Source organism: Rattus norvegicus, chromosome 3, assembly GCF_036323735.1.
Source record: "Rattus norvegicus strain BN/NHsdMcwi chromosome 3, GRCr8, whole genome shotgun sequence".
Classification (NCBI taxonomy): Eukaryota; Metazoa; Chordata; class Mammalia; order Rodentia; family Muridae; genus Rattus; species Rattus norvegicus.
Genome location: NC_086021.1, coordinates 33410789 through 33436092, shown reverse-complemented (window position 1 = coordinate 33436092; position 25304 = coordinate 33410789). Strand labels below are relative to the sequence as shown.

Genomic DNA, 25304 nt, shown 5'->3' with positions numbered 1-25304 from the left:
AGCCTCTGCAGCTCTGGAGTCACACTGCTGTGTATCTGATGTAACGTGCCTCGTGCTCTGTACCTCAGCTGGCTCAGTCTGGAGAGGGACGGCTCCAAAGACCTTGCTCCATTGTTGGGGTCAGGGCCTGGCTGAGTCACAGACTTGTGTAAATGTTGGTTATTGCAATTCTCAACCCTTGGCTCCTGAAACCTTCGGCATACGACTGGTTTGGGTGTGTGACTGTCACCCTCCTCTGCTCCTGCCTACCTGGAGGACCTTTCCTCACAGTGCCTCTAGGGACCAGGCTTGGAGGTTCCGCCTCCTCCTCGCTGTGAGACACTGGGTGCTTTGCCTGGCTCCTGTCACGCTGTTACTGGAGTGTGACTGTCTCTTGAGAAAGGCTGGATGGGGTGCAATTTGATGGTCCCACCACAGTCCACTCAGAAATCCCCAACCTTCTGGTTGTCTAGGATGAGTGGAGACTATGTTGCACCTTTTTTTTTTTTTTTTTTTTTGGTCTTGAGTGCCACAGGGACATATAAAATATTAGTTTTTTAAAGAAAATTTTAATAAAAAATATGCATTTGTATACACGAGTGTGGTGCCCGTAGAGGACAGAAGAGGGCGAGACGTTCTGAGGAGCTGGAGTAACCTACTACCAGATGGTGGGAACTGGCTCTGGGAGCTGAACCACCACGTTTTCTTAAGCACCAAGTCCTCCCTGTTTCCAGTCCTGCAGAGGGGATGCTGGGAATGCAGGCTTTGAGCTGAACTCCAGGCCAGTCCTTAAACCTTGAGATAGGTTCTCTACTGCTTACCCAGGCTGGTCTTGATCTATGGGCTGAAGTGATCTACCCAGCTTGCTGGGTTTACTTTTATTTTTGGACAGGGCCTGACTATGCAGGAAGGGTGGGACTGGCCCTGAACTGCGGTGCTCTCTTGCTTCAGCCTCTGGAGTTGGGATTACAGGTGTGAACCATCGTACCTGGCTCTCAAGTGTTTTCAGGTAGGGTTTACACCAGATGTGAGGCGGTGTCTGTGTATAGCATACAGGCCTTGCATGTCGGGCTCGATTTTCCAACCAAGTAGCTCCCTACTGCTCTCTTGAGACTCCTGGGAAGAGAGCTGAAAGATCCAGCTTATGACCAGGAGCCTGGCTGGTCTGCACAGATGGGAGGGACTTGAGGGACTCACAGAAGAGACTCTAACCAACTGATGGGCACATCGCTGAGCGGACACTGCCCCCTAGAGGCTAGTGTGTGCTATGGCACACGAGAGAGCTGTTCTCACACAGAACTGGATCTAGGGAATGTTTTTCTCCCCAGTGCCCTTGGTACCAATGATCGATGCAAAAGCACATCCTGGTTAAGATGTGAGTGAGTGAGGCTCTTGTCTCATACCAAGGGTCTGAATGGACCAACCTGCCTGTCACTATTTCTGCTCGCTTCTCAACTAAACAAAATTCCTGTCTCTGTCTTCTGTTCATACTGTTTCAGGTTGGGACTGTCCACAGCACGACTGAACGTCTGTCTTTCTCTTGTACGGATGTCAGTGTTTCTTATCTGGATGTCCCCAAGTGTCTCAGATTGGCTAAGTATTGCTCAAACATACTCTTGTGATCCCGTGACTTCTCTTTTTCTGTTTTGGTTCTAGGAATCGAACCCAGAGCCTTGTGCCCAACAGATAAGAATGTAGCCACTGAGCTACATTGCAAGCCCTCCTACCCCTATGGAATTTTTGAGACAGGGTCTCCTGTATTCCATGGTCCAGGCCTTCAGGTTCCTCCATGTTGGAAGACGTGAGGCCCTCCCCGTTGATGTAGGATGTAGACTAGGAGAGACAATACCTCTCATGGAGATGCTCTGTGACCCTCACTGTCTAATCCCTGCAGCCTCCTATTCCCCCTCAACTAGCAGAGTCTGCTTTCCTGTTCACTCACACCCTCTTGTGCCACTCCTCATGGCCCCTAAACCCCCATGGCTCAACCCCGCCGCTCAACAGCTGTCACCTCGAACTTTCCACACCAGGATAAACAGGATAAAATCACATTGCCCATCGAGGTCCAAATCCAGGTCTTCTCCAAGCATGACAAGAGCCGCTCGGGAATCCCTGCCTCGTTTTCTACTGTGCCTTCCTTTCCTCTCTACCTTCTCTCTGGACCCCAGTCCTGTGGTACCTCAGACACAAGGCCATTGAGCTGTTGAGAAAGTTGTCGCAGACTCTCAGTCGAAGAGAAAGTCCTAAGGGAGGAGACATAAGATCAGGGGTGCAGGTAGTTTGATGGAAACAGGGCTCATGGGCAGAGGCCTGCCCTGACTCCCTCAGTAGGGAACACTTACTTGGTCTCCTCCATGAGGTTAGAGCAATTGCCAGCATCGTGGCTCTGTGTAGGTAGAAAGAAACAAGGTAACATTATTCAGCTTCTGCTTACTGTCACACAGGGACACCATGAGCCAAATTCATCTCAACACCCATCTTCCCAAGCCTTCCCCAGCTTGGCCTCCCCATGCCAGGCTCCCGGAGCAGTACCCGGACCAAGCTATCTGAAGAGAGAAGAGAGTTGAGAACTTCGGGAGTCCTTCGGGAAACAGACAGGAGGGTGGGGAGAAGCACAAACCTGAGGTGACACCCCCCTAATGAGATCAGCATCTGGGCAAGGAACGACCCCGAGGAACATAACGTCATCAGTGGTTGGAGGTGCAGAAGCAGTGTTGTCTGTGGTCACCTGTCATAGAACGGAACAAGGTGGGGGGGCAGGATTAGAAGACCATGTGCCTCCCTGTCACAGACATGTGAGGTCCCCAGTCTGCCCACTTCCCTCTCAGGTGTCAGACAGGTCTGTATGCCAGACTGAGCTGGCAGAGTCTGGGATGAACAGGTTCCACAGGACTCAGGTCCAGCTGGGCATTAATGCCAAGAGTGTTCCAGCTCGGGGCTGGGTGGCCTGCACTGGGCAGGTAGCTGGGGTCCCAAGTCCCTTAACAGCTGTAGCAATAGGAGTGTGAGCTGCTGCCACTCTGATGTGAGCCCCTGCAGGCAGCGGGAACCTGGCCAGCCAGGCAGGTCAGAGATCCGGTGATAAATGCTTTGTGAGGGAGAAGTCTTCTCCAAAAGTTACAGCTCAGTAAAGACAGCTCCTTTCAGATGATCCTTGGGGAACTAACTTGTACACTTTATTCCATGTGGGACAGGGATATCAGGACCTTGGGGAGTGGGATGGGTTTGTGGAGGTAAAGGTTTCCTATTGGCTGAGTGTCGGATGTTGGTGATGCTTTCTTTGAACTCCAGATGCTGCGTTACATGAATGACCGCCCATGGTCCTCTCGGTTGGTGTGTAGTTACACGTTCCGGGGGCAGCTCCACTCCGACCGTCTCAGGTTTCTGAGACTCCCAGGGTTTGAGCGCTCCCCACCACACCAGTTCTTACGCCTGTCTGGCAGCACAGCCCATGTGCCTCATGGACACAAGGTAATGCGGCAAGCAGGGTAGCACAGCCCCAGGCACAGGACAGTTGCACATGCTGGGAGCTACTGGGGTACAGACAAGACATGCCCAGGTCTCAGGCTACTTAGTAGCATTCTGAAGGGCCAGTGCTCAAAGCAGGGGCTGCAGGGGCTCCTTCCTGAACACACAAGGACCTAAGTCCCTCTGGAGCTCTGACCTGTGGCAGCCACAGCAAGTAGACAAAGTGCCAAGTGCAGGAGGCAGAGAGCTAACGGCCCCTGACTATAGGCCTTGCTCCTGGGATGGACTCATCATCAGGGTCAACATAACCATTCTCCCTCTCCTCTTGCTTTCCTGCCTTCCCTCCTCCCAGACCCACGCACTGGCTGTGTTTGTCGATTCAGAAACAACTGGGTAAAGCGGAGAATAATGGCTGCCCTTTGGTTTGTGCATCCTGGAGGTTGAATCTAGTAGATAAGAGCAGGGAGACAGTAGCTGGCCAAGCACGGGTGTCAGTTCTGTCTAGGGAATGGGAATTAGATTTGCAGAGTTGTCATCAAGTACCTTTTCCACTGAGCAATCCCGCTGGCCATCATTAACCTCAGAGACGGTTTAAAACCACACAGTTCTTAGCTGTGGGGCAAGGGCTCTGAGAATACTGGAACAGACCAGAATTTTCCTAATGAGGAAACTGAGGCTTCAGACCCCCTCCATCCTTTCTTTAGGATAGCAAAAGTCTCATATGTGACTTGCAGATTCCTCTAGTCAATCCTGTCCTCCCCACCCCTCTGCCCCCACCTCATGTGCCACCCCTGAGATGACAGGTTGAGCCCCAGTACCTGAGCAGGCCAGAACACCTGGCCAGGATCAGCTTTGAGGACTGCGAAGTCATTCATCTCTAACTGACCGTCGTCATCTGCCTGTCTCTGTTCCTCTCCCCATACCCAGCTCCAGCAGGATGAGGCCCTCGCTCGAGCCTCCTCCTTCCGCTGGGCAGAGGCCCGTTTCCTTCGTCTGGCAGATGGCTCTCGGGGAATGAGAATCACGAAGGAAGTACTAACATCATAACCAGAGGAAGCCATCTCTGCCCTAGCTGGAGTCACCGTGTCTAAAGTGTGTCTGTGAGCTCAGTTGTGAGCTCACAATGCTGCGGTGAGCTCACAGCTCCCCTGCACTCCAGCTCTCCACGTGGTTGAACATGACCCACCTGTCATTTGAAAGGACGCTGCAAACACCCATTCCTGCACCCTCAAGGCCACCGAAAACCAACATGCCCAGCCCAGCTTGTGGGATGTCACCGCATTAGGCATCCTGGAGGGAGCACGGCTTCTCTCTGTGTTCTTTTTTTTTTTTTAAAACATGGGCTCATGCATAGATATATGTGTGCATGTGCACCTGTGTGTGTGTGTGTGTGTACATCATATGTTATATATCATATACATATGCACATATACATGTAGGGATAATATTTATATGCACTGTGGGAAAATATGTCTCTGTTCTTTGCCAGCCTAAGGCACCTTCTGATTCATCAAAATAAAAATCCGATGGCCAATAAGCTGAGGCAGGAGTAGAAGGTGGGATATCCAGCAGACAGAGAAAGGAACTCTAGGAAACAGTCAGGCATGGGAAGATTCACCATCCTTACTAGGAGGAAGTCAGATGTATGAAAGTGAGGAGGGATAACCAGCCACGGGGCAGACGCACAATGGAATAACAGGATAACTGAGTTATGAGCTGGTTGGGGAACAAGCCTAGCTTAAAACCTAGGCATTTATTGATAAATTATAAGCCTCCTAATTGTTACTCATGAACTAGGGCATGGTGGAAAAGCCCACAGTTTTATATGTATATATGTATATGTATATGTGGGTTGGTGAGATGGCTCAGGGGTTAAGAGCACTGTCTGCTCTTCCAGGAGTCCTGAATTCAATTCTCAGCAACCACATGGTGGCTCACAACCATCTGTAATGGGATCTGATGCCCTCTTCTGGTGTCTGAAGACAGATACAGTATACTTATATAATAAATAAATCTTTAAATAAAAAATGTATATGTGCGTGTATAATTTTTTTCTTTAGATGGGGTTTCACTATGTAGATCTTGTAGCCCTGACTGTCCTGGAACTCGCTCTGTAGACCAGGCCGACATCAAACTCACATAGATCTGCCTGCCTTTGCTTCCCAAATGCTGGGGTTGAAGGTGTGTACTAGCACATCTAACTGTTTCTGGTATTCTCCTCCTCCTCCTCTTCTTCCTCCCCCTTTTCCCACAAGGTCTCATGTAACTCAACCTGATAAACTTGCTATGTAGCCAACAATGACCTTGACCTTGTTGATGTTTGTACTTCCACATATAGGGTGCTGGGTGACAGGCATGTGCTGGGGTGACAGGCATGTGCTGGGGTGACAGGCATGTGCTAGGTGACAGGTGCGTGCTGGGTGACAGGCACATGCTGGGGTGACAGGCATGTGCTGGGGTGACAGGCATGTGCTGGGTGACAGGCATGTGCAGGGTGACAGGCATGTGCTGGGGTGACAGGCATGTGCTGGGGTGACAGGTGTGTGCTGGGGTGACAGGCACGTGCTGGGGTGACAGGTATGTGCTGGGGTGACAGGTGTGTGCTGGGGTGACAGGCACGTGCTGGGGTGACAGGTATGTGCTGGGGTGACAGGCATGTGCTGGGGTGACAGGCATGTGCTGGGGTGACAGGTGTGTGCTGGGGTGACAGGCACGTGCTGGGGTGACAGGTATGTGCTGGGGTGACAGGTGTGTGCTGGGGTGACAGGCACGTGCTGGGGTGACAGGTATGTGCTGGGGTGACAGGCATGTGCTGGGGTGACAGGCATGTGCTGGGTGAAAGGTGTGTGCTGAGTGACAGGCATGTGCTGGGGTGACAGGCATGTGCTGGGGTGACAGGTATATGCTGGGGTGACAGGTGTGTGCTGGGGTGACAGGCGTGTGCTGGGGTGACAGGCGTGTGCTGGGGTGACAGGCACGTGCTGGGGTGACAGGCATGTGCTGGGGTGACAGGTATGTGCTGGGGTGACAGGCATGTGCTGGGGTGACAGGTATATGCTGGGGTGACAGGCATGTGCTGGGGTGACAGGCGTGTCCTGGGGTGACAGGCGTGTCCTGGGGTGACAGGCATGTGCTGGGTGACAGGCATGTGCTGGGGTGACAGGCATGTGTTAGGGTGACAGGCATGTGCTGGGTGACAGGCATGTGCTGGGGTGACAGGCATGTGTTAGGGTGACAGGCATGTGCTGGGTGACAGGCGTGTGCCATCACGTTCAATATGGATGTTGTGGGTTAGTCTAGTGCTGCTATGTATTCAAATGCTGGCCACTGGCCCCAAGGTCTTGGTGCAGTCCCACAAGCACACTCTCGTCTAACACCAAATGATGCTGTATAAACTTTGCTCAGTCTTCTCTGACTGGTTAAAAAAAAATGACGGCAGCCAATTACTGGGGAGTCTAGTGGTAGGAATCAGGAGGAGAAAGAGAGAGGGAGAGGAGGAGAAGCATGATAAAGTGAGGAGGAGGAGGAGGGGGAGGAGGAGAAGCATGATAAAGTGAGGAGGAGGAGTAGGGGGAGGAGGAGGCCACTATGAGAGGAGATGGACAGGCATCGAGGAGGAATGCATCCTGAGGACAGATTGTTGGAGCAGAAAGGCAGCCCGGATGATACTCAAACAGCAAGGAACAAGTGCTGCTGGGAATTAGCTAGTCTATCACATAGAAAACAGCTCTGGCTGTCCCGAAACTCACTGTGTAGACCTGGCTGACCTTGAACTCACAGAGGTCTGCCTGCCTCTGCCCCTGGAGTGCTGGGATTGAAGGTGAGGGCCACCCACCATGTTCAACCTTACTTTTGAATTTTTTTAAAGATTTATTCATTTATTATATATAAGTACACTGTAGCTGTCTTCAGACACACCAGAAGAGGGCACCAGATCTCTTTACAGATGGTTGTGAGCCACCATGTGGTTGCTGGGAATTGAACTCAGGACCTCTGGAAGAGTTGTCAGTGCTCTTAACCGCGGAGCCATCTCTCCAGCCCCCTGAATTTTTTTTCCTTTCTTTTTTATCAGAGCTGAGGACTGAACCCAGGGCCTTGCGCTTGCTAGGCAAGTGCCCTACCACTGAGCTAAATCCCCAACCCCGCAACTGTTTTTTGTCCAGTGCCTTTTGTATGCTTTTGCTCAGCTGTAGAACTTCAGATGTGGAATCTCGCTGTCTGTTATTAGATACTCGTCACTCCAAAACTTCATGTAGAGTGCAGCAGCCTGTGGTTTTGGGTGCTGGTTGCTTCCCCTGCAGTCTCCTGTAGGGCTGCTTAACCAGTGACTTTCACAGTGTCTGAGGTGAGAATTCATCACCAGGCCAGGGAGTACGGAGATCCTGTGCCTTTGAAGTGCTGGGGTTAAAGGCATGGGTCACCACTGCCTTAGAACACATTCTCCTATCTTTTTTTTTTTTTTTTTAGATTTATTTATTTATTATATATAAGTACACTGTAGCTGTCTTCAGATACACCAGAAGAGGGCATCGGATCTCTTTACAGATGGTTGTGAGCCACCATGTGGTTGCTGGGAATCGAACCCATGACCTCTGGAAGAGCAGTCGGGTGCTCTTAACCGCTGAGCCATCTCTCCAGCCCGACACATTCTCCTATCTTAATGATCAGAGATCTCCTGGTAAAGTCTAATGTTTATGACAGTTTCTTTGTTTGGGGCAATCCCCTTTCTCCTTAATGATCTTCAGGTCAACTTAAAGCATTCTATAAATACCTAAACTCCCTTTAGTCGGGGCGGCTCTCCCTCCTCTCAGACAGTCTTGCAGTTTGTATAACATTAAAGCTTCACCCTTTGGTCTCCTTGCGGCTCTGGTAGTCTCTCTTTCCTGTAAACCTCAGACCAATACATTCTTCCCTAGGTTCCTTCTGTCATGGTGTGTCTTCAGAGCAATAGAAAAGTAAGACTTTGTAGTTGTGTATGGGCATGTGAGTGCAGTGTCTTTAGAGGACAAAAGGGTGTCAGATCCCTGGAACTGAAGCTACAGTTGTGAGCTGCCCAGTGTGGGCGCTGGGAACCAAACTCAAGGTCCTCTGTAAGCGCAGCAAGGGCTCTTAACCTCCGAGCCATCTCTCCAGCCCCTCCCTGTCATTTTTTTTTTTTTTTGGTTCTTTTTTTCGGAGCTGGGGACCGAACCCAGGGCCTTGCGCTTCCTAGGTAAGCCCTCTACCACTGAGCTAAATCCCCAGCCCCCTCCCTGTCATTTTTAACACATACATTAGGAGCTTCTGGATCACGTGGATGAGCTAAACTTGAACCATATATACTCAGCCGGTGGGTAGAGTTCATTTCCCTATCCAGAAGCTCTGCTGAGTCTTTGTAAACTCTGTGAGCCACCTCTCCTCATCCCACATTTCTGCCTCATCCACCCAAGCTTCAAGACCTGGTGAGATTTCAAACTCAGCCATGACCAGGGCTGCTCAGTCGGTCCCTCCTTCTCAGTCACTCCCTCAGTCAGTCATCCTCAGTTCAGTTCCTAGGCAGGTCCGCCTTGTCTGGAGCTCAGCTGTGAATAACAAAAGGTGGCCAAGCATCCCCGCCTTATGAGAGCGGTATTTTTAGGTAGATTCTTTGGCCTGCTGTATCTCAGGGGCCAGGTAGGGCATGTGGGAGGCGGAATGTTCTAGATCTCAGCTCTACACTGTGGCTTCTCTGGGGGTAGGGGGGTGAGAAGCTGATGAAAACCCCCACCTGGCCACACTATCCTGCTTTGGGTCACAGGTGCACCCTGCTTCTCTTCCCAGGTAGGTCAGGTCTCCACCTCTCCCCCATGGTCTCTTTCCTGGCTCTACCCATCCCCGTGGGAATAGCCTGTTCCAATCTCTCGTTGGCTTCCCCCAATCCCGACACACCCAGGTCCCGGCAACTCCGCAAAGGGATCGATCAAGGCTGCACAGAGCGGACCCTGCCCTCGGGGTCCTCTGCAGCTCTAACTATCCCAAGGCAGGAGGACGCCGGGTGGGTGCGAGCGCCAGGGCGCGAGGGAGCGACGTGTTGACTCAGCCGTGGACAAACAAGGCGGCCAATTATTAACCTGCCGCGCGGCGGGCACCAGGAAACCTGAGCCTCCGCCGTCCACCGGCTTGGGGCGGACCCAGGCTACAGGTCCTGAGCAGCACAGCCCGCGGGCACCCACGCTGATCGGGTCATGGAGGCAGGTGAGGGGCGCGGGGTACAGGGAAAACAGAGCAGAGACTGAGGGTGCGGACAAGAGCAATAATGGGTCCAGGGCACACTCGCACTCAGAGCCTGGGGTGCCAAGAGGCTGCGGGGATAGCTCAGGATCTCCCGCCCTTTCTTGCATCGTTGCGGGACAGCTGGGGAAGGACTGGCCTCAGACGGACAGAAGGTGTCCTGGCAGCAGCAGGTGGCTCTGCATTTCCCTCCCCGCAATCTCCTTGCAGCGTCCAGTATTTGTTGGCTTTGTTAACCAGCACCCCCTCTCCCCCCCCTCCGCGCGCGCGCGCGCGCGCGCGCACACACACACACACACACACACACACACACACACACACACACACACACACACCAGGACCAGGCCAGGTCCCCAAAGCAGGGCAGGCTGGGGTCGCAGCCTGGATCAGAAATTGCAGGCTGGGTGGGTTCGCGCGGATGCTACACGGTAGGGCCACACATCAGAGCAGCGGACCCTGGAGTGGGGGTGGGAAGTGGGACTCTAGAGACTCCGAAGCCTAAGAGGCCAGGACCTGTGCAGAGTAGCGATCGGATGCCCTGGGTGTCCCCTCACATTCCCTGCACCTGCTGCAGGGAATGCTGGGGTGACTGGTAGAATTTGCCTCCACCCCACCCCCTTCTAGAACACCCCAAGCCTTGGAGCAGCTCCCTCCATTCCCCTGTCTCAGCTGGACTATCGCCTCAGGCTCGGGTGTCAAGAACTCGAGAACCCGAGGCCACGGAGCCCGGCGCAGCCAGAGGATTTATTTACTCCGGGGCCCCTATCTCGGTGCCATCAGGCCCGGTATTTGAGCAGGCTGGATCCAGGGAAACTGTGGGTTTTGTTGTTCTGATAACTAGGGCAGGGGCCTGACATTTCTGTGACAGCGTTCTGGAAGGACGGGCTCCTTCCCTAGTGGTTCTAAGTCACCGAAGTGCTATCTGGACTCAGGTTCTCTGGTCTAAGTAAGGGGGCCCCTGAAGTCCTGAGTCCAGGGCCTGGGCACCGGCTTGTCATTTCTGTAACACTGCAATCGCCGTTAGTGGTCTGCCTATAACTAAGGGCAGTGGTGGTGGGAGGATTTCCCCACAAGACAGGAGAGGTGCTCCAACATGCCAGTAATGTGTGTGCGTGCGTGTGTGTCCGTCTGACCATCTGTCTGTCTCTGTCTCTGTCTATGCAAATGTGTGAACTAGTGGCTCCTTATTGGGCATTGAAGGCCAGAGGGCAACTCCAGGTGTGTTTAGCATTTTCTGCCTTATTACCCTGAGAGCATTTCTCACTCAGCCCAGGGCTCAAAAAATTGAAACCATCCTCTTTTGTCCATCCCCCGTAGCACTGAGGTGTCTGGTACACAGATGTGGATCTGAACCCAGAGGGTACTCTGGATCTGAACCCAGAGGGTACTCTGGATCTGAACCCAGGTCCTCCTGCATGTTTAGCAAGAGCTCTTTTCTTTAAAAAAAAAAAAAAAAAGATTTATTTATTATTGAAAGTACTCTGTTGCTGTCTTCAGACACACCAGAAGAGGGCATCGCATCCCATTACAGATGGTTGTGAGCCACCATGTGGTTGCTGGGATTTGAACTCAGGACCTCTGGAAGAGCAGTTGGTGCTCTTAACCACTGAGCCATCTCTCTAGCCCTGTAGGTGATTTTTTTTTTTTTTTTTGGTTCTTTTTTTTTTCGGGGGACCGAACCCAGGGCCTTGCGCTTCCTAGGTAAGCGCTCTACCACTGAGCTAAATCCCCAGCCCCCGTGTAGGTGATTTTTAAAAAACCTTCCTTTCTCCCCACCTCTTCCATCTGTCCCCTCCCCAACTCTCCTGTATTGAGGGTTGAAGCCAGAATCCCATGAATGTCAGGCAAGCTATCACTAAACTATATCCCAACCTTTAACACTTTTTAAAAAAACGTTTTAACTCTGTTCAAACACATCAGAGGAAACATAGTTAAAGTGTGTTGTGATCTCATTTTGAATATCAGACCTGGGGCTGGAGAGATGGCTCAGTGGTTAAGAGCACTGACTGCTCTTCCAGAGGACCTGAGTTCAAGTCCCAGCAACCACACGGTGGCTCACAACCATCTGTAATGGGATCTGATGCCCTCTTCTGGCCTGCAGGTGTACATGTAAGCAATAATAAATGAATCTTTAAAAAATAATAAAATAAATTGTTAAATATCAGATGCTCCTCCAGCCCTCGTCAAGTCAGCCATGAGTTTGAGGCTAGCCTCGTCTACATAGTGAGTTCCAGGTCAGTTGGGGCTACATAATAAAAACTTGTCTCAGTAAATTCAGATATTTTAAGTTTTAGTTAGTGACTTGATTCTTTTTAAAATATGGCTTTCTGCTGAATTTATTTCCAGTGTGTTTCTTTTTACCTGTGGAAAGTGGTTTTAAAGGATGCTTTCTCTTATAATTCCAGTGTCTGGATATCAGAGCTGGCAAGTGTTAGTTTTGCTTGTTGGTTTTGGTTTTGGTTTTTGGTTTTTGGAGACAGAGTCTCTCTTTGTGGCCCTGGCTGTCCTGGAGCTTGCTCTGTAGACCAGGCTGGCCTTGAACTCACGGAGATCTGCCTGCTTCTGTCTTCCGAGTACCGAGATTAAAGGTATCACTATCACCACTTGGCTTTATTTATTTATTTATTTATTTTTTGGTTGGTCTTTTTCCTCCTCCTCTTCTCCAAGTTTAGTGTGTGTGTGTGTGTGTGTGTGTGTGTGTGTGTGTGTGTGTGCACGAACATGTTAGGGGTGTTCTCGTGCAAGCACTGGAATGCCGTGATGCATGGTGGAGAGGTCAGATAACAACTTGCAGGGGTCAGTTCTCTCCTTCTGTGGGTCCTGGGGATTGAACTCAGGCCATCAGCCTCAGCCCCATGCTCCTTTACCTGGCTGAGCCATCCAGCTGGCCTTTCTTCCTGCCTTTGAGATAAGTCTCAAGTTGTAGCCTGGGCTGGTCTTGAACTTGCAGCAATCCTTCTGCCTTAGTTTCCTGAGTGCTGGGATTGCAGGGCTTGTTGGTCTTTTCTCTTGAAAAGAATGCGCACACGGTCTTCCTCACGGTGCAGAATATTCAGGGTTGTGCCCTGGGTGCCAGGCTGTTCATGTTATTTCTTGGCCCTGCTGTAATTCCCTGGCTGGGGCGATGCCCACCGCGCTCAGCCTGGTTGGTTCATCTCTGTATCGCTTCCCCATGGTTGGCTCCTTTCTCACGCCTGCTGCGTTAGTGTGGGGCTGCCCCTGCACCTGGTGCTCAGGGCTGCATCCAATGCTTGGAGGATTAGTTCTCGAGCCTCAAAGCCTCCCTGATTGATCAGGACTTGGGCTCCTCCAGGACCAGAGACAGTCAAGGGCAAAGGCCTTGACTCACATGGAGTTCAGAATCCCCCTCCATTCTTCCTTCAAGGCCTTTCCTTTATCCTGGGCTCAGCAGTACAGGCTGACTGTGTGCTCAGCTGCTTGACCCCAGTTCTGCCCCACATCCCTCCTGTGGCCAGGTCTGGGGCTCAGGACTGGGAGGGAGCAGGGGGTGAGGAATCTCTCTCCTGTTCTCACTTTCAGTGACTTGGGTGACTTGTATAATCAACTGGAGAGGCAAGCTTTTTAAAAAAGTGTGGCTAGGGCTGGAGCGATGGCTCAGGAGTTAAGTGCACTTGCAGAGGACCTGGGTTCATTTCTCCACCCTCACATGGTGGCTCACAACCATCTGTAACTCCAACTCCACAGACTCTATCGCCCTCTTCTGGCCCCCTTAGGCACTGCATGCATATGATGCATAGGATACACTCACGCACACAAAATACATTCAGTTTTTAAAAAGTGTGGTTAAAGCACACAGCGTAAACTTTTCCATTGTGAATTTTTTGTCCTTTATTTTCTTCCTGAGAAGGGAGGAGATAGGTCAACCTCAGGAATTTTCCTTTTGGAGCTGCCTACGGTATTTTTTGAGTCTCACTGGCTGTTAGGTCATTAGGTTAAGGTGGCTGGCCAGTGAACCTCTGGGGACCCACGTGTCTCCATCACTGGGATGGCAAACCTCTGTCATGGTTTTTATGTAGGTTCTGGGGGTTGAACTCGGTTTTTTTTTTTTTTTTTTTAAGATTTTATTTTATTGTATATGAGTACACTGTAGCTGCCTTCAGACACACCAGAAGAGGGCATCAGATCTTATTACAGATGGTTGTGAGCCACCATGTGGTTTCTGGGATTTGAACTCAGGACCTCAGGAAGAGCAGTCGGTGCTCTTAACCACTGAGCCATCTCTCCAGCCCCTGAACTCGGGTTTTTATGGCGCAGCAGCCACAGTTCCAACGAATCCATCTCGCCGGCCCTGACTCCCAGCCCTGCCTTTCTCCCCAGGTCCCGACGCCAAGACAGGCGATAGCCCCGCAGGCCGGGAGGACCCCCCAGCCGCCGAGGAGCAGCGCGGCGCCGCGCAGCCATCGCTCCCGCAGCTCCCGCGCCGCCCGCAGCTGCTGGAAGAAGACGCGGGGCCGGAGGAAGATCCGGCGGAGGCCGCAGAAAGCAGCGAGCCAGCCCGGGGGGACCCAGAGCCCGCGACTGCGTCCGGCGAGGCGGGTCCCGGTCCCAAGGCTACTGGCGGTACTGTTCCGCCCATCGGCTTCGTAGGCGAGCCTCCACCCTACGCGCCGCCGGACCCCAAGGCAGTGGCGCTGCTCTATCCGCCCTTCCCGCAGGTGCCGGTGCTGTTCCAGCCCGCGCCGGGGCCCGCCGCCCTCTACCCTCCAGCTCCCGGCCCACTTTTCCCACCCCCTGGCGGAGCCTCCTTCCCTTTCCCCACGGTGAGCACAACGACCCACCTCATGCCTGTAGGAAGAGGAGATCAGCAACAGAGTTCCTAAGGACCAATAGGAGCTGTCCAGAAAGGATACTGGGCTCCGCACAGACTGTGGGGTGGCTAAGTCAGGTGTTCTGGGAAGGATGGGGTTTGTTTGTTTGGCCCCAAGGGGGTGGACGTGAGGCACGATAGAATAATAATAATTAAAAAAATTTTTTTTAAAAGATAACGTCTCATGTAGCTCAGGCTGGCCGGGAACTCACTATATAGTTGAGAATTCCTGATCCTGTTCCCTCCGACTCTTAAGTGCTAGGACTAGGTGGCCCAAGCCTTTAACCCTAGCAAAAGCCTCTCAGAGGCTGGCGAATCTCCAGAATTTCAGTCTGGCCAAGTGTACATAGAGAGTCCCTGTTGATGCAATGAAAGCAGGGAGCCATGGGTTGCCAGTGGAGACTCCGAGCTTTCACTCTCCCTGGCAGAGAAGACATCTGGTAGCCTACTCTGGGCTAGATTGTGTGCTGCACAGCAACGAGAGGACTCCAGCCGCATGGGTGGGTGAGCGGAGGGGAAATGGGGCAGCCTGACTTTCCCTGGTTCTTCATGTTAAGTGGTTCTACCCCACAGTATGGCAGCCCCGTGGCTGGCGGGCCTGCTCCCATGCAAGTGGAGCACAGGCCTCTGCCCAAGGACTTCATGATGGAGTCGGTGCTGGTGACCCTGTTCTGTTGCCTGCTCACAGGGCTGATTGCCATTGTCTACTCCCACGAGGTAGGTGACCAGGAGGGACATACTCATAAGACACAACCTCTGTCCCTGTGGGGACTTGTTAGGGGGCCACCCAGCACTCAGCACTCAGCAGCCAGCAGCTGGGTGGGACTCAGGAATGCATGCGCCATGTTGGAGCCTGGCCTTGCTCATCTGTTTTCCTTCTCTTTCTCACTTGTGTCCTCACTACTAAGGATCTGTTTTGGCAATTTCTAAAACAAACAAACAAACAAACAAACAAACAGATGTATAAGCAATGATGAGGCCTAAGGTGTTACCCATCACTGTGGCAGGGGTATTTCAGCAACGTTTAGTCTGCATCTCCTTCTGGCTGCCTCAACTGCCTCTCTGTCTAGAGACCATCTGCCTGCCCAGGACTCATGCCATTGTGAATGTACTCATCTGTTAATCCATCTTTCCACCCTCCCTAGGGAGCTAGGACACATCACCCCATCAATTCAGCTACCCCTCCTTCACCCCTCCATCATCATTAATTCATCTGCCTTTTCCCTTACCCGCCTATTGGTCTCTACTCATCTGCCCTCTGGTTGTTCCCTCACTCATTTGTATAACTCTACTCACCACCTCCTAGCTCCCCTCCTCCCATTTTCTCCCTGAGTCCCTCGTTACTGTCCAAACGCCCGCCCGGCACTTCATGGTTAGGCCATGAAGGTGGCATGACATTCTGACTGACAAAAGGCAAGCCTGTGTGCGTGCTTACAAGTAACAGCCTGGCCTTGCTGGGAAGTAGCAGGAGGTCTCAGGCCCAGGTCATCAGTAGTCAGAACTGAGGGAAGCAAGCAGCTCCAATGGTAAAGCAAGCAGCTTTACCATCAGCTGTGTGGCCCAGGGAGATCACTTAAGATCTGCTGAGCTTACATCATCAGCACAGTGGGGTGCAATGAGATTTGAGGGCTGCTTTGAGGTGGCATGAGAGGAGCTTGGGAGCATTCCTCATGATGGAGGGACCTCCGCCATTACTCCTGGGGCTGGTTCCCAACAGTCTCAGAATGTCAGTTTCTGGCTTGTGGCTTGGGCCTCACCTTCTAGTTGTGCAGGTGGGGTCTGGGGTGGGTAAGAGGGGGATCATCGTTGGCACTTCCCACCCTGGCCTATCTCATTACAGACTCGAGCAGCCCTGGGTCGAGGTGACCTGGCCCAGGCAGAGGAAGCCTCAAGGAAGGCTCGCTCACTTGTGCTCTTCAGCCTGCTCTTCGGGGTCTTCGTGTCTACCAGCTGGGTCATCTACGTGGTGGTGGCCCTCTACCTTCCCTGAGGCCCTGGACTTACAGGCTAGGCTGTGCCCTTTCTGGGGACCCTGGTCCCCACTGTAGTAGCCAGCTGCTGCTCACACAGGGCAAAGGGGAGGTGGGCTCAGAAGCCCTGTCCATGAGGCCTTGGGTGGGATCCACGTACAGCCTGGAAGTCTTCCTGGGAAGTCTGCCTTCACCTTTACTCCTGGAGAACACCGAAGACTAAAGCTCTCACTGTCTCCAGAACCTTCTGGAAGGACATGGCTACCTCCAGCACAGGGATCTGGCTGCAGTCAATATGCACTCTCCCTGGGAGTTCCTGCCTGGTCTTACACCCTGCCCATGCTGGGAGAGGCCAGGACAACTATGTGTGTAACAAAAGGTGGCAGAACTTCCTGCCATTACTTCAGGACCCAGCTTTTTGTCTTCCATCTCTGTGCAGTCGAGTCCCAGGACTATTGCTGCCCTCTTCTCTTTACTGCTCTACTGGCCCGGTCTGAGGGTTTTGGCTTTGGCCTCTCCTTGCCCTCTCATTCTGTCTTTACAGTCACAGCTGCAAATAGGTGAGGCGGGATGTGTTGGCCGACTGAGTGCATGTGCAATGGCTGTGTTCATTCCTGGCATCACGCAGAGGGGGGTGGTGCTGCATACTTGTACTCCTAAACCTTGAGCAGAAGGAACAGAAGTTCAGGTCATCTTGGCTACACAGGAGCTAAAGGAGTCCTCTCAGGCCAGTATGAGACACCCGCAGAACAAATCCCAGCTGTCCTCACATGCTCTGGGGTCAAGTCTGGCTGGCTGTGAGAAAGACTGTGCCACAGGGGTTCCCTCTGTGAGATGGGCACGAGGAAGGACTGTAAAGCGAACAGCTCCCATGCTGGCCGACCTTCCCTTCAGGCCCTGCTGTCTGCAGCCACAGCCCCTGGAGCCCTAGGGACAGCCCCAGAGCCTCCTTTAGGGGCAGAGATGGAATACGGAAGTCAACGGTGAGCAGCACGGAGATGCAGGACACAGGGCTGTTCTGGAATTGGACCTTTGAAGTGCATGGCAGCCATAAAGAGGAGAAAAGATTTGGGGTGGAGTCTGGTAGATGCCTCAAAAGTACATCATAGCACCCACCAGCCAACCACCATTCTCACACACCTTTTAAATAAATCACTGTGAACCAGGCAGGGGTGACAAACATCTTTAATTTCAGCACTTGGGAGGCAGAGGCAAGCATATCTCTGTGAGTTCAAGGCCAGCCTTGGTCTACAGAGAAACCCTGTCACAAACAAACAAGTCACCCCTTTGAAGGGGTGAGTCACCTGGGGAATTGCATTGAAGTGCTGTGGGCTTGTAATGGCAGCCTGAAGCTCTGCATGGGGAATGAGCTTCTTGCCTCCTCTGGGCTTCAGGACACTGGCTGGTGATTCCGAATGTTAAGAGTACTGCCATCAGGGGCTGGAGAGATGGCTCAGCGGTTAAGAGCACTGGCTGCTCTTCCAGAGGTCCTGAGTTCAAATCCCAGAAACCACATGGTGGCTCACAATCATCTGTAATGAGATCTGATGCCCTCTTCTGGTGTGTCTGAAGACAGCTACAGTGTACTCACATATATAAAATAAATACATCTTAAAACGGAAAAAGAACAAAAAGAGGAAAAAATTCACCGGATAAAAGGGGGATAGTTCATCAGGTAAAGGCTGCATGGTAGGAGGAGAGAGCTAACTCCTCAAAGTTGTCCCTTGAGTGCCACAGGACACCAAAGCATGTGCATGCCTACACACACACACACACACACACACACACACACACACACACACACACACGGAAAAGAAAACCAGAAGAGATGATTCTGCAGCTAGAATACTATGAAAAACAGAAACAAAAAATGAATTGTGATGGTTTGTATATGCTTGGCCCAGGGAGTGGCACTACTAGTAGGTGTGTCATTGTGGGCATGGGCTTAAGACCCTCACCCTAGCAGCCTTCAGGTGAAGATGTAGAACTCTCAGCTCTTCCTGCACCATACCTGCCTGGATGCTGCTGCCATGCTCCCACCTTGATGATAGTGGACTGAACCTCTGAGCCAACAGCCCTAATCAAATGTCCTTGTAAGAGTTGCCTTGGTCATGGTGTCTGCTCCCAGCAGTAAAACCCTAACTAAGACATGAATAAACACAAAAATCAGACGGCAACTTAGTCAAGTGACTGGATACAAAATATACATATATGGAAATTAACTGTAGCCACTTTGAAGTTGAAAATGAAGACTACTGCTCATAGAGTGGAGCAGGCGTTAGTGGTCCCAGGTGATGTGCTCTGAGGACTGCTACTATGTGTGTGAGGGGAGCTCAGGCGATCTGTGAGACATGTTAGGAAAGAGTGAATTAATGTTTTTAATTGAGCTTTCAGTTTGCATCTGTGCCCAGGAGCAGGCCCTCCACATCCCAATCACACCCAGAGACAGCTTGACCCCCAGCAGTTCTGACACACCCAGTCTCACAGGAAATGTAGGACAAAGAGTGGACCAGAGAGTGGAGAAGGAAAGGCCATCCAGAGCCTGCCCCACCTGGGGATCCATCCCATATGCAGCCACCAAACCCAGACACTATTGCTGATGCCAAGAAGTGCTTGCTGACAGGAACGTGGTATGGGTGTCCTCCTAGAGGCTCTGCCAGAGCCTGACCAATACAGATGGGGATGCTCACAGCCAACCATTAGACAGGGCATGGGAACCCCAATGGAAGAGTTAGGGGAAGAACTGAAGGAGCTGAAGGGATTTTCAACCCCATAAGAAGAACAACAATATCCCCAGAGCTCCCAGGGACTAAACCACCAAAGAGTACAACCACCAAGGAGGGACCTATGGCTTCAGACACATATGTAGCAGAGGATGGCCTTATCTGGCCATCAGTGGGAGGAAAGGCCCTTGGTCCTGTGGAGGTTTGATGCCCCAGTGTAGGGGGAATGCCAGGGTGGTGAGGCGGGAGTGGGTGGGTGGAGGAGCACCCTCATAGAGGCAGGGGGTGACGGGGGGGGGTGGAATGGGGGTTTGCAGAGGGGAAACTGGGAAGAGGGACAACATTCGAAATGTAAATAAATAAAATAACCAATAAAAAATACTGCTCATAATAGCGACAAAAGCCAGGAAGTGGTGGTGCTCACCTTTAATCCCAGCACTTAGGAAACTGAGGCAGGTGGATTTCTTTTTTTTTTTTTTTTGGTTCTTTTTTTTTTTTTTTTTTTTTTTTCGGAGCTGGGGACCGAACCCAGGGCCTTGCGCTTCCTAGACAAGCGCTCTACCACTGAGCTAAATCCCCAGCCCCGGCAGGTGGATTTCTATGAGTTCAAGGCAACCCTGGTCTACTACAGAGAGTTCTAGGACAGCCAGGGTTACACAGAGAAACCCTGTCTTAACATCCACCCCTCCCAAAAGTAACAGTAGTGGTATTATAAATATATTTCAGTAAAGATCTATCTGGCTATAGAGATGGCCCAGTGTAGGGACACCTGAAAATACAGGTACATAGAAACAGAGGCAAGTACAACACCCACTCAAAAATAACAAAGATACAGACATCTGTAGATCCGGCTATCTGTCTTGTCTTTGTCGTGTTTTTCGAGACAGGGTTTCTGGGCATAGCCCCAGCTGTCCTGGAACTCACTTGGTAGATCAGGGTTGCCTTGAACTCAGTTATCTGTGTGCCTCAGCTTCCCAAGTGCTGAGATTAGAAGTGTGGGCAAAAATCTTAACTAAGCCAAAAGTGGAGAATTAAAGATGACATCTGATGTTAGTTAGCATCTGGCCTCCACATGCACATTCACGTGCGCGCGCCCTCGTGCAACGCCCACACACCTGCACCCACACACAGCTGCACCTGCAGACACACGTGCATGCGCACACTATTGCGATTGTAATAGTGATTGCTTTACACCGGCGATTAGCTGAGGTCAGACGGCTATTCTGGGAGAGTCGCAGCGTGTAGGCGGAGGCGACACAGAATACCGGTATACTGGACAACTCGCATCTTCACAAGACCAGCTCGTGCGGGCTGGGGATTTAGCTCAGTGGTAGAGCGCTTACCTAGGAAGCGCAAGGCCCTGGGTTCGGTCCCCAGCTCCGAAAAAAAGAACCAAAAAAAAAAAAAAAAAAAAAAAAAAAAGACCAGCTCGTGAGACATTTTATGAATATAGTATTTTTTCTTGTTCACATGTGCTGTAGCACTGAGGATTGAACCGAGGACCTCACACATGCTGGGCAAGCACCTTACCACTGAGCCACATGTGAGCCCTTACAGCTGGGCCTTTAGCAGCCTCTGAGTGCTTGTTTCCTGTGTGGAATCTGGCAGATTCATCAGCAGCCGTTTCTTTGACGCTGTTGGAACTACAGCCCCTTCTGCTTTTCCCTCCTTTAAAGCCCAGGCAGTTTGACACATCTGTGAAGTTAATGGTCACAGGAGGCTGTAATCCACACACTTTGCTGTTTTCCTTCTCGGGGTTTAGCGTGTTCTTCGTGTTCTGTTGCATTGGCTAGAATTGCAAGGCCTGCAATACGTAACAGGAGTGTGGATGCTGAACTGACTTCTGAGTTCAGAAGGAAGGTTTTAAAAGACTCTAGTCCTAGTTTTTTAAGCACTACAAAAAAATAACAGAGATGTCAGATTTTGGAAGTGGTTTTCATGTATCAACTGACAAGTTATAAAATGAATTCTATTGCTATGTTAACTACATTGACTTCAATCTTTTTTTTTTTTTTTTTTTCCCCCGGAGCTGGGGACTGAACCCAGGGCCTTGCGTTTGCTAGGCAAGCGCTCTACCACTGAGCTAAATCCCCAACCCCCCTCCCCCCTTTTTTTTTTTTTTTTTGAGACAAGGTCCCCAGCACCCTCGGTTGGTCTGGAACTCACAGAGATCTACCTGCTTCTGCCTCCCAAGTGCTGGGATTAAAGGTGTGCACCACCAACCAAGCCTGGCTCAGACTTTTCAGTTTTCTAGATTTTGTGGACGAGTGCTTCGTCATCATGAGTGTGCACTGCATGTGTGGTGCTGAAAGAGGTCAGAAGAGGGCACTGGAGTTACAAATCACAGATGCTGGGAATTGAACTCGGGTCTTCTGGAAGAGCAGCCAGCGCTCTTAACTGCTGAGGTCTCTCTTCAGAGTCAGGTGCTGGCTGTGAGCTGTCCTTTGGGTGTGGTATTTTGGTCTTTCTCAGCACTTGAATTCGGAAGACACAGGATTGAACGACCCTCAGAAGCAGAGGCGGTGAAGGGAGGAGTTTTAAGGCCCAGGGCTTTAGTCCTCCTCTGCTCACTCCCATGACAGTGTGTGCGCGGCCGTCAGAGGACAACTTGCAGGAGTCAGTTCTCTCCTAGCACATGGGCTCCCAATGCTTACCAGAGCTCAGCCCACCTTACCTTACCCACTTCCCTTCCCCTTGGTCACACATAGCAGGGACTGGCCCAACGCAGCCTGATAGAGAAAGCCTGGACACAGACGTGGCATCAGACGGGCTTTTGTCTGTTTATTTTTCTTTCATATAAAAGTTGCGCGCTGTTCTGTCTGTAGGAAGATGCATTGTCAGACAGGTGAGTGGGGGGTTATATTACAGTGCCACACTGGGAGACTTAAGGGTCAGTCAGACATGGTGTTTGCTTGCCCTAGCCTTGGTCAGACCATATCCACAGGTAAGGGCTGGCCTCTGCTGGGAACCGAATTGTCCATGCTGCTTAGTATATCTATAAAGACCCATCTTCACAGCTCTCCCAGCCCCCCACCCCTAAAAAACAGACATGTGGAAGCCAGGCTGCGGGAACACTGGGCTCAGCCGCAGCCAGAGGCAGGTGACTGGGGAAGCCTGCTGGCTAATAAGTTAAACCCACACATCGCACCTCAACATCCCCACACAGAAACTCCAGACGTGCCCTGGCCCTTGACTTAGTCTGCCTAAGGCTCCCAGGATTGTAGGAGGGCCTGGCTTTTCTGGTCTGGAAGGAGAGCCTTCCTTTCTAGCCAGCTCATGTTTGGGAACCAGTAGACACAGACCACAGAGCCGCTCTGTTGGCTGCAGCACCAGTAGGCTGGGCCTATGTTGGCCTGTGCTACAGAGGGAGGCTGCAGGGGCCTCTAAAGCGCTGGGAGGAAAGACCCCGTGTGCACAGTGTTCCCCACTCGCACACAGCAGCACCTAGAGCTGGTGAAGGACAGCAAGTAGGAGCAAAGACTGAAATGAAAGGACCTGTAAAAGAGGAACACACCAAAGACCCACGCGACTGTTCACAAGCCTGACTCCACAAACGCTCCATAAACAATCCAGTACCGGCTGCTGCCAGAGGGAGCTGGCCAAGGGGCTGTTTACAGATGTCCCCTTTCTATTTACAGCACAAATAAACAGAAGAGGGTCCTATAGTTCTTATTTGATAAAAGCTGCTTTAAAAACAAAAACAAAACAAAAAACCAACCCAGGAAGGGTTCAGAGTGACAGCTGTTTCAAATTAGTACCCGGCCAGCAGCTGCTGCTGTCTTTTCTTCTGCTCTGACGACTGGGCTGGGAAGCACAGAAATCCTGGGATCCACTTGGCCAAGCCCCATGACCAGAAGATGAGGGTGCCTGTCCATGCAAACCTGAACTGGAGGGATGGTGCAGGGCCAGCAGCACCTCTGCATTCTGACCTGCACCCTGCCAATCAGCCTACAGTGAGGCCGTGGGACCATGGCCAGGGAGATCCCAGTCCTGAGCCCTGAACAGATTGTCAACCTCAGCAGCAGGGGTGGCTCTGCCACCTGTCTGGAATCAGGAGCCCCTGGAGGCCTCACATCCTAGGCTTCTTTAGCCTTGGGAACAGGAGACATTCCCAGGGAGCAAAAAGGGCCCAGGACCCTGCTGGCTGCCAGGGGTGGGGCACAGGAGGAGGGAAGCCCCAGGCTGGAAGGAACAGGAGATGGCATTTAAGGCACACAGCAAGCACGGAGAGGCTGCTTGCCTCTCCCTAGGTCACTAAAGATCCTCACTCTCTGAGCCACTTGGAAGCATAGCCTTGGCCCCAGCTCAGCATGAACTCTCCCTTCTGCCTCCTGTTCCTGATCCCCAGAGAACCGCTGATGTGGGCTGGGCTGGGGCTGGACAGTGGTGGGGCAACAGGGTGGAAGGTGCAACTGGTGCTGCTGTCAGTCCAGCAGGTGAGCCTTGGTGGACCATGCCTGGCAGGACAGGGCTGGGGCCAGTACTGTGACAAGTGTCAGCTCTGGCTGCTGCCTATCCCATGATACTTTCACGCCAGGTCGACATCCTCATCCTCCATGTCTAAAAGGCAGGAAATGGACAGTGAAAGATGCCTGCTGTGGCCCTTTTCTCCTTCTTCCACCTCCCAGCCCTATCTCCTCTGGCTCCAGGTACCCTGGAGGGCGGTCTACCCAAGGGGCCTGGGTGGGGCCTCTACTTATCTGCCACTTAAGAAGGCAAAGACAGCCTTGGGAGGGAGGAAGGAAGCCAGCCACTCCCCTGGTCTGCTGCTCAGGTTTCTTCTGCTCCCTGTTGGAGGGGACAGTAGGGAACAGGACGGAGCATCGACAGAAAACAGAAAACAAAACCAGACCAGGGGCCACCAGTACACAAGCCAGTCCTGAGGCCTGCCAGCCAGCTCACTGTGAACCCTGGGGCTTTAGCCATAGGGAAGGAGGCAGGAAACCGGCCGGCAGACTCGGTGCTGCCACACAGCCAAGCCATGGACAGGCTCTGAGGCTGGGACGGTCCAGGTCCTCTCCTGGCTGCTTGAGCATCCTCACAGCCAGCCTGCTCCTAGGTCTTCTCTTCACGGTCTGTTTTCCGCCTTGTTATGTTCCTAGGCTTGATCTTCAGAGAGAGTTCCCATAGGGCTTCCTCGGCCAGGTGGTCGCTGAAGTCATTGAAGAAGTTTATGATGTCGTCGTTTCTCCGGATTTCATAGTGCCTGGTGGGAGAGGGGCAGTCAGCAAGTCCAGGGCTAGCTGAATAGCTTGGCCGGAACCTCACAGGGTGGGTCCTCACAGTCATCTGCCTGGTAGGGTCATTGCTACCTAACAGGGGACAACAGCACTCAGTACCAGAATGCAGACTGAGCTCTGGCTTCCAGCCAGCACTGCTCCTGCAGCTCCTCATGGAAGCCTGGCTTCCCAGTGGTTCCCTGAGCGGATCCATCCGGGACATGACACATGTAGACCATGCTGAGTAGGGTGACGTTGAAGCCTACCCCTTCTGCCAAGGAGGCTGGATTGACAGCCTCCTTCTTGTGGCCTGGGGAGTACCTGCTTCCTGACTTGTAACTGGAGGACAAGCTGGCTGCCACCACAGGGCCAGGCCAGCAGTCCTTTGAGTCCTTTATGTGAATCTCCCCATATTGTCCTGGAAAAACCCTAGGGAGCAGGGACTAAATTCCATCCCACAGATGCAGGCTCTGGCCTCTCTTGGCCGTGCAGTCCCTGCAGCAGAGCCGGCTGGTACCGGCCAGCACTTACACCTGCTGGAAACAGCGCATGCTGTCCAGGATGTTGAACTGCTGCCACCGCTTGGAGAAGTTGACCTTCCCGTCTATGTAGTCTGGGTTTCCCAGGTGGACGAACGTCAGGTCTTGCAGGATCAAACCTCTGAGGGGGACAAAGGCAGAAGGCAGTTGCTGTATTAGGGAGAGTCAGGAGGTAGCTATGTGCTGGCCCACGACAGGCAGCTGCTGAGCCCCAGAGTGGGCCAGGGCACATGTGGTCTTTCAGTCCACAGCAAACTCTACCCTCTACTGTGGGTCAGAAGCCTCTGTGGATCCCTTAAGGATCAGCTCAGGATTGACAAACATGGAGT

General features: G+C 52.1%; 3 protein-coding genes across 33 annotated transcripts in view; 1 reads left to right on the top strand and 2 right to left on the bottom strand.

Annotated features, from left to right (window-relative positions):
* Positions 1-1472: 1472 nt before the first annotated feature.
* Golga2l1 (golgin A2 like 1) lies at positions 1473-5799 on the bottom strand. Its single transcript, XM_006233904.5, has 5 exons — positions 4266-5799; positions 2600-2707; positions 2322-2365; positions 2159-2222; positions 1473-1812 (listed from the first exon to the last, which is right to left on the bottom strand). The coding sequence occupies exons 1-5, from the start codon at positions 4506-4508 to the stop codon at positions 1573-1575; spliced, it is 699 nt and encodes a 232-aa protein (XP_006233966.1). The 5' UTR covers positions 4509-5799; the 3' UTR covers positions 1473-1572.
* A 3801-nt stretch (positions 5800-9600) lies between these two features.
* Prrt1b (proline rich transmembrane protein 1B) lies at positions 9601-17661 on the top strand. 2 transcript variants are annotated; one of them, XM_006233903.5, is made up of 4 exons: positions 9601-9660; positions 14035-14477; positions 15098-15241; positions 16365-17661. In XM_006233903.5, exons 1-4 carry the CDS (start codon positions 9651-9653, stop codon positions 16512-16514), a joined length of 747 nt encoding a protein of 248 aa, XP_006233965.1. In that variant the 5' UTR covers positions 9601-9650; the 3' UTR covers positions 16515-17661. The 2 variants fall into 2 exon arrangements, with proteins under 2 accessions (XP_006233965.1, XP_063140908.1); XM_063284838.1 differs by lacking the exons at positions 9601-9660; positions 14035-14477 and adding an exon at positions 14732-15024.
* Positions 17662-21973: 4312 nt separating this feature from the next.
* Positions 21974-25304, bottom strand: part of Rapgef1 (Rap guanine nucleotide exchange factor 1) — a 117909-nt gene continuing 114578 nt past the window's right edge. For all 30 annotated transcript variants that reach the window (XM_039106160.2, XM_063284486.1, XM_063284494.1 and 27 more), the window contains 2 exons: positions 24968-25096; positions 21974-24423 (listed from right to left, as the gene is read on the bottom strand). In XM_039106160.2, the coding sequence (XP_038962088.1) occupies positions 24273-24423; positions 24968-25096 (280 nt within the window). In that variant the 3' untranslated portion in view covers positions 21974-24272. The remainder of the gene's footprint in view (positions 24424-24967; positions 25097-25304) is intronic.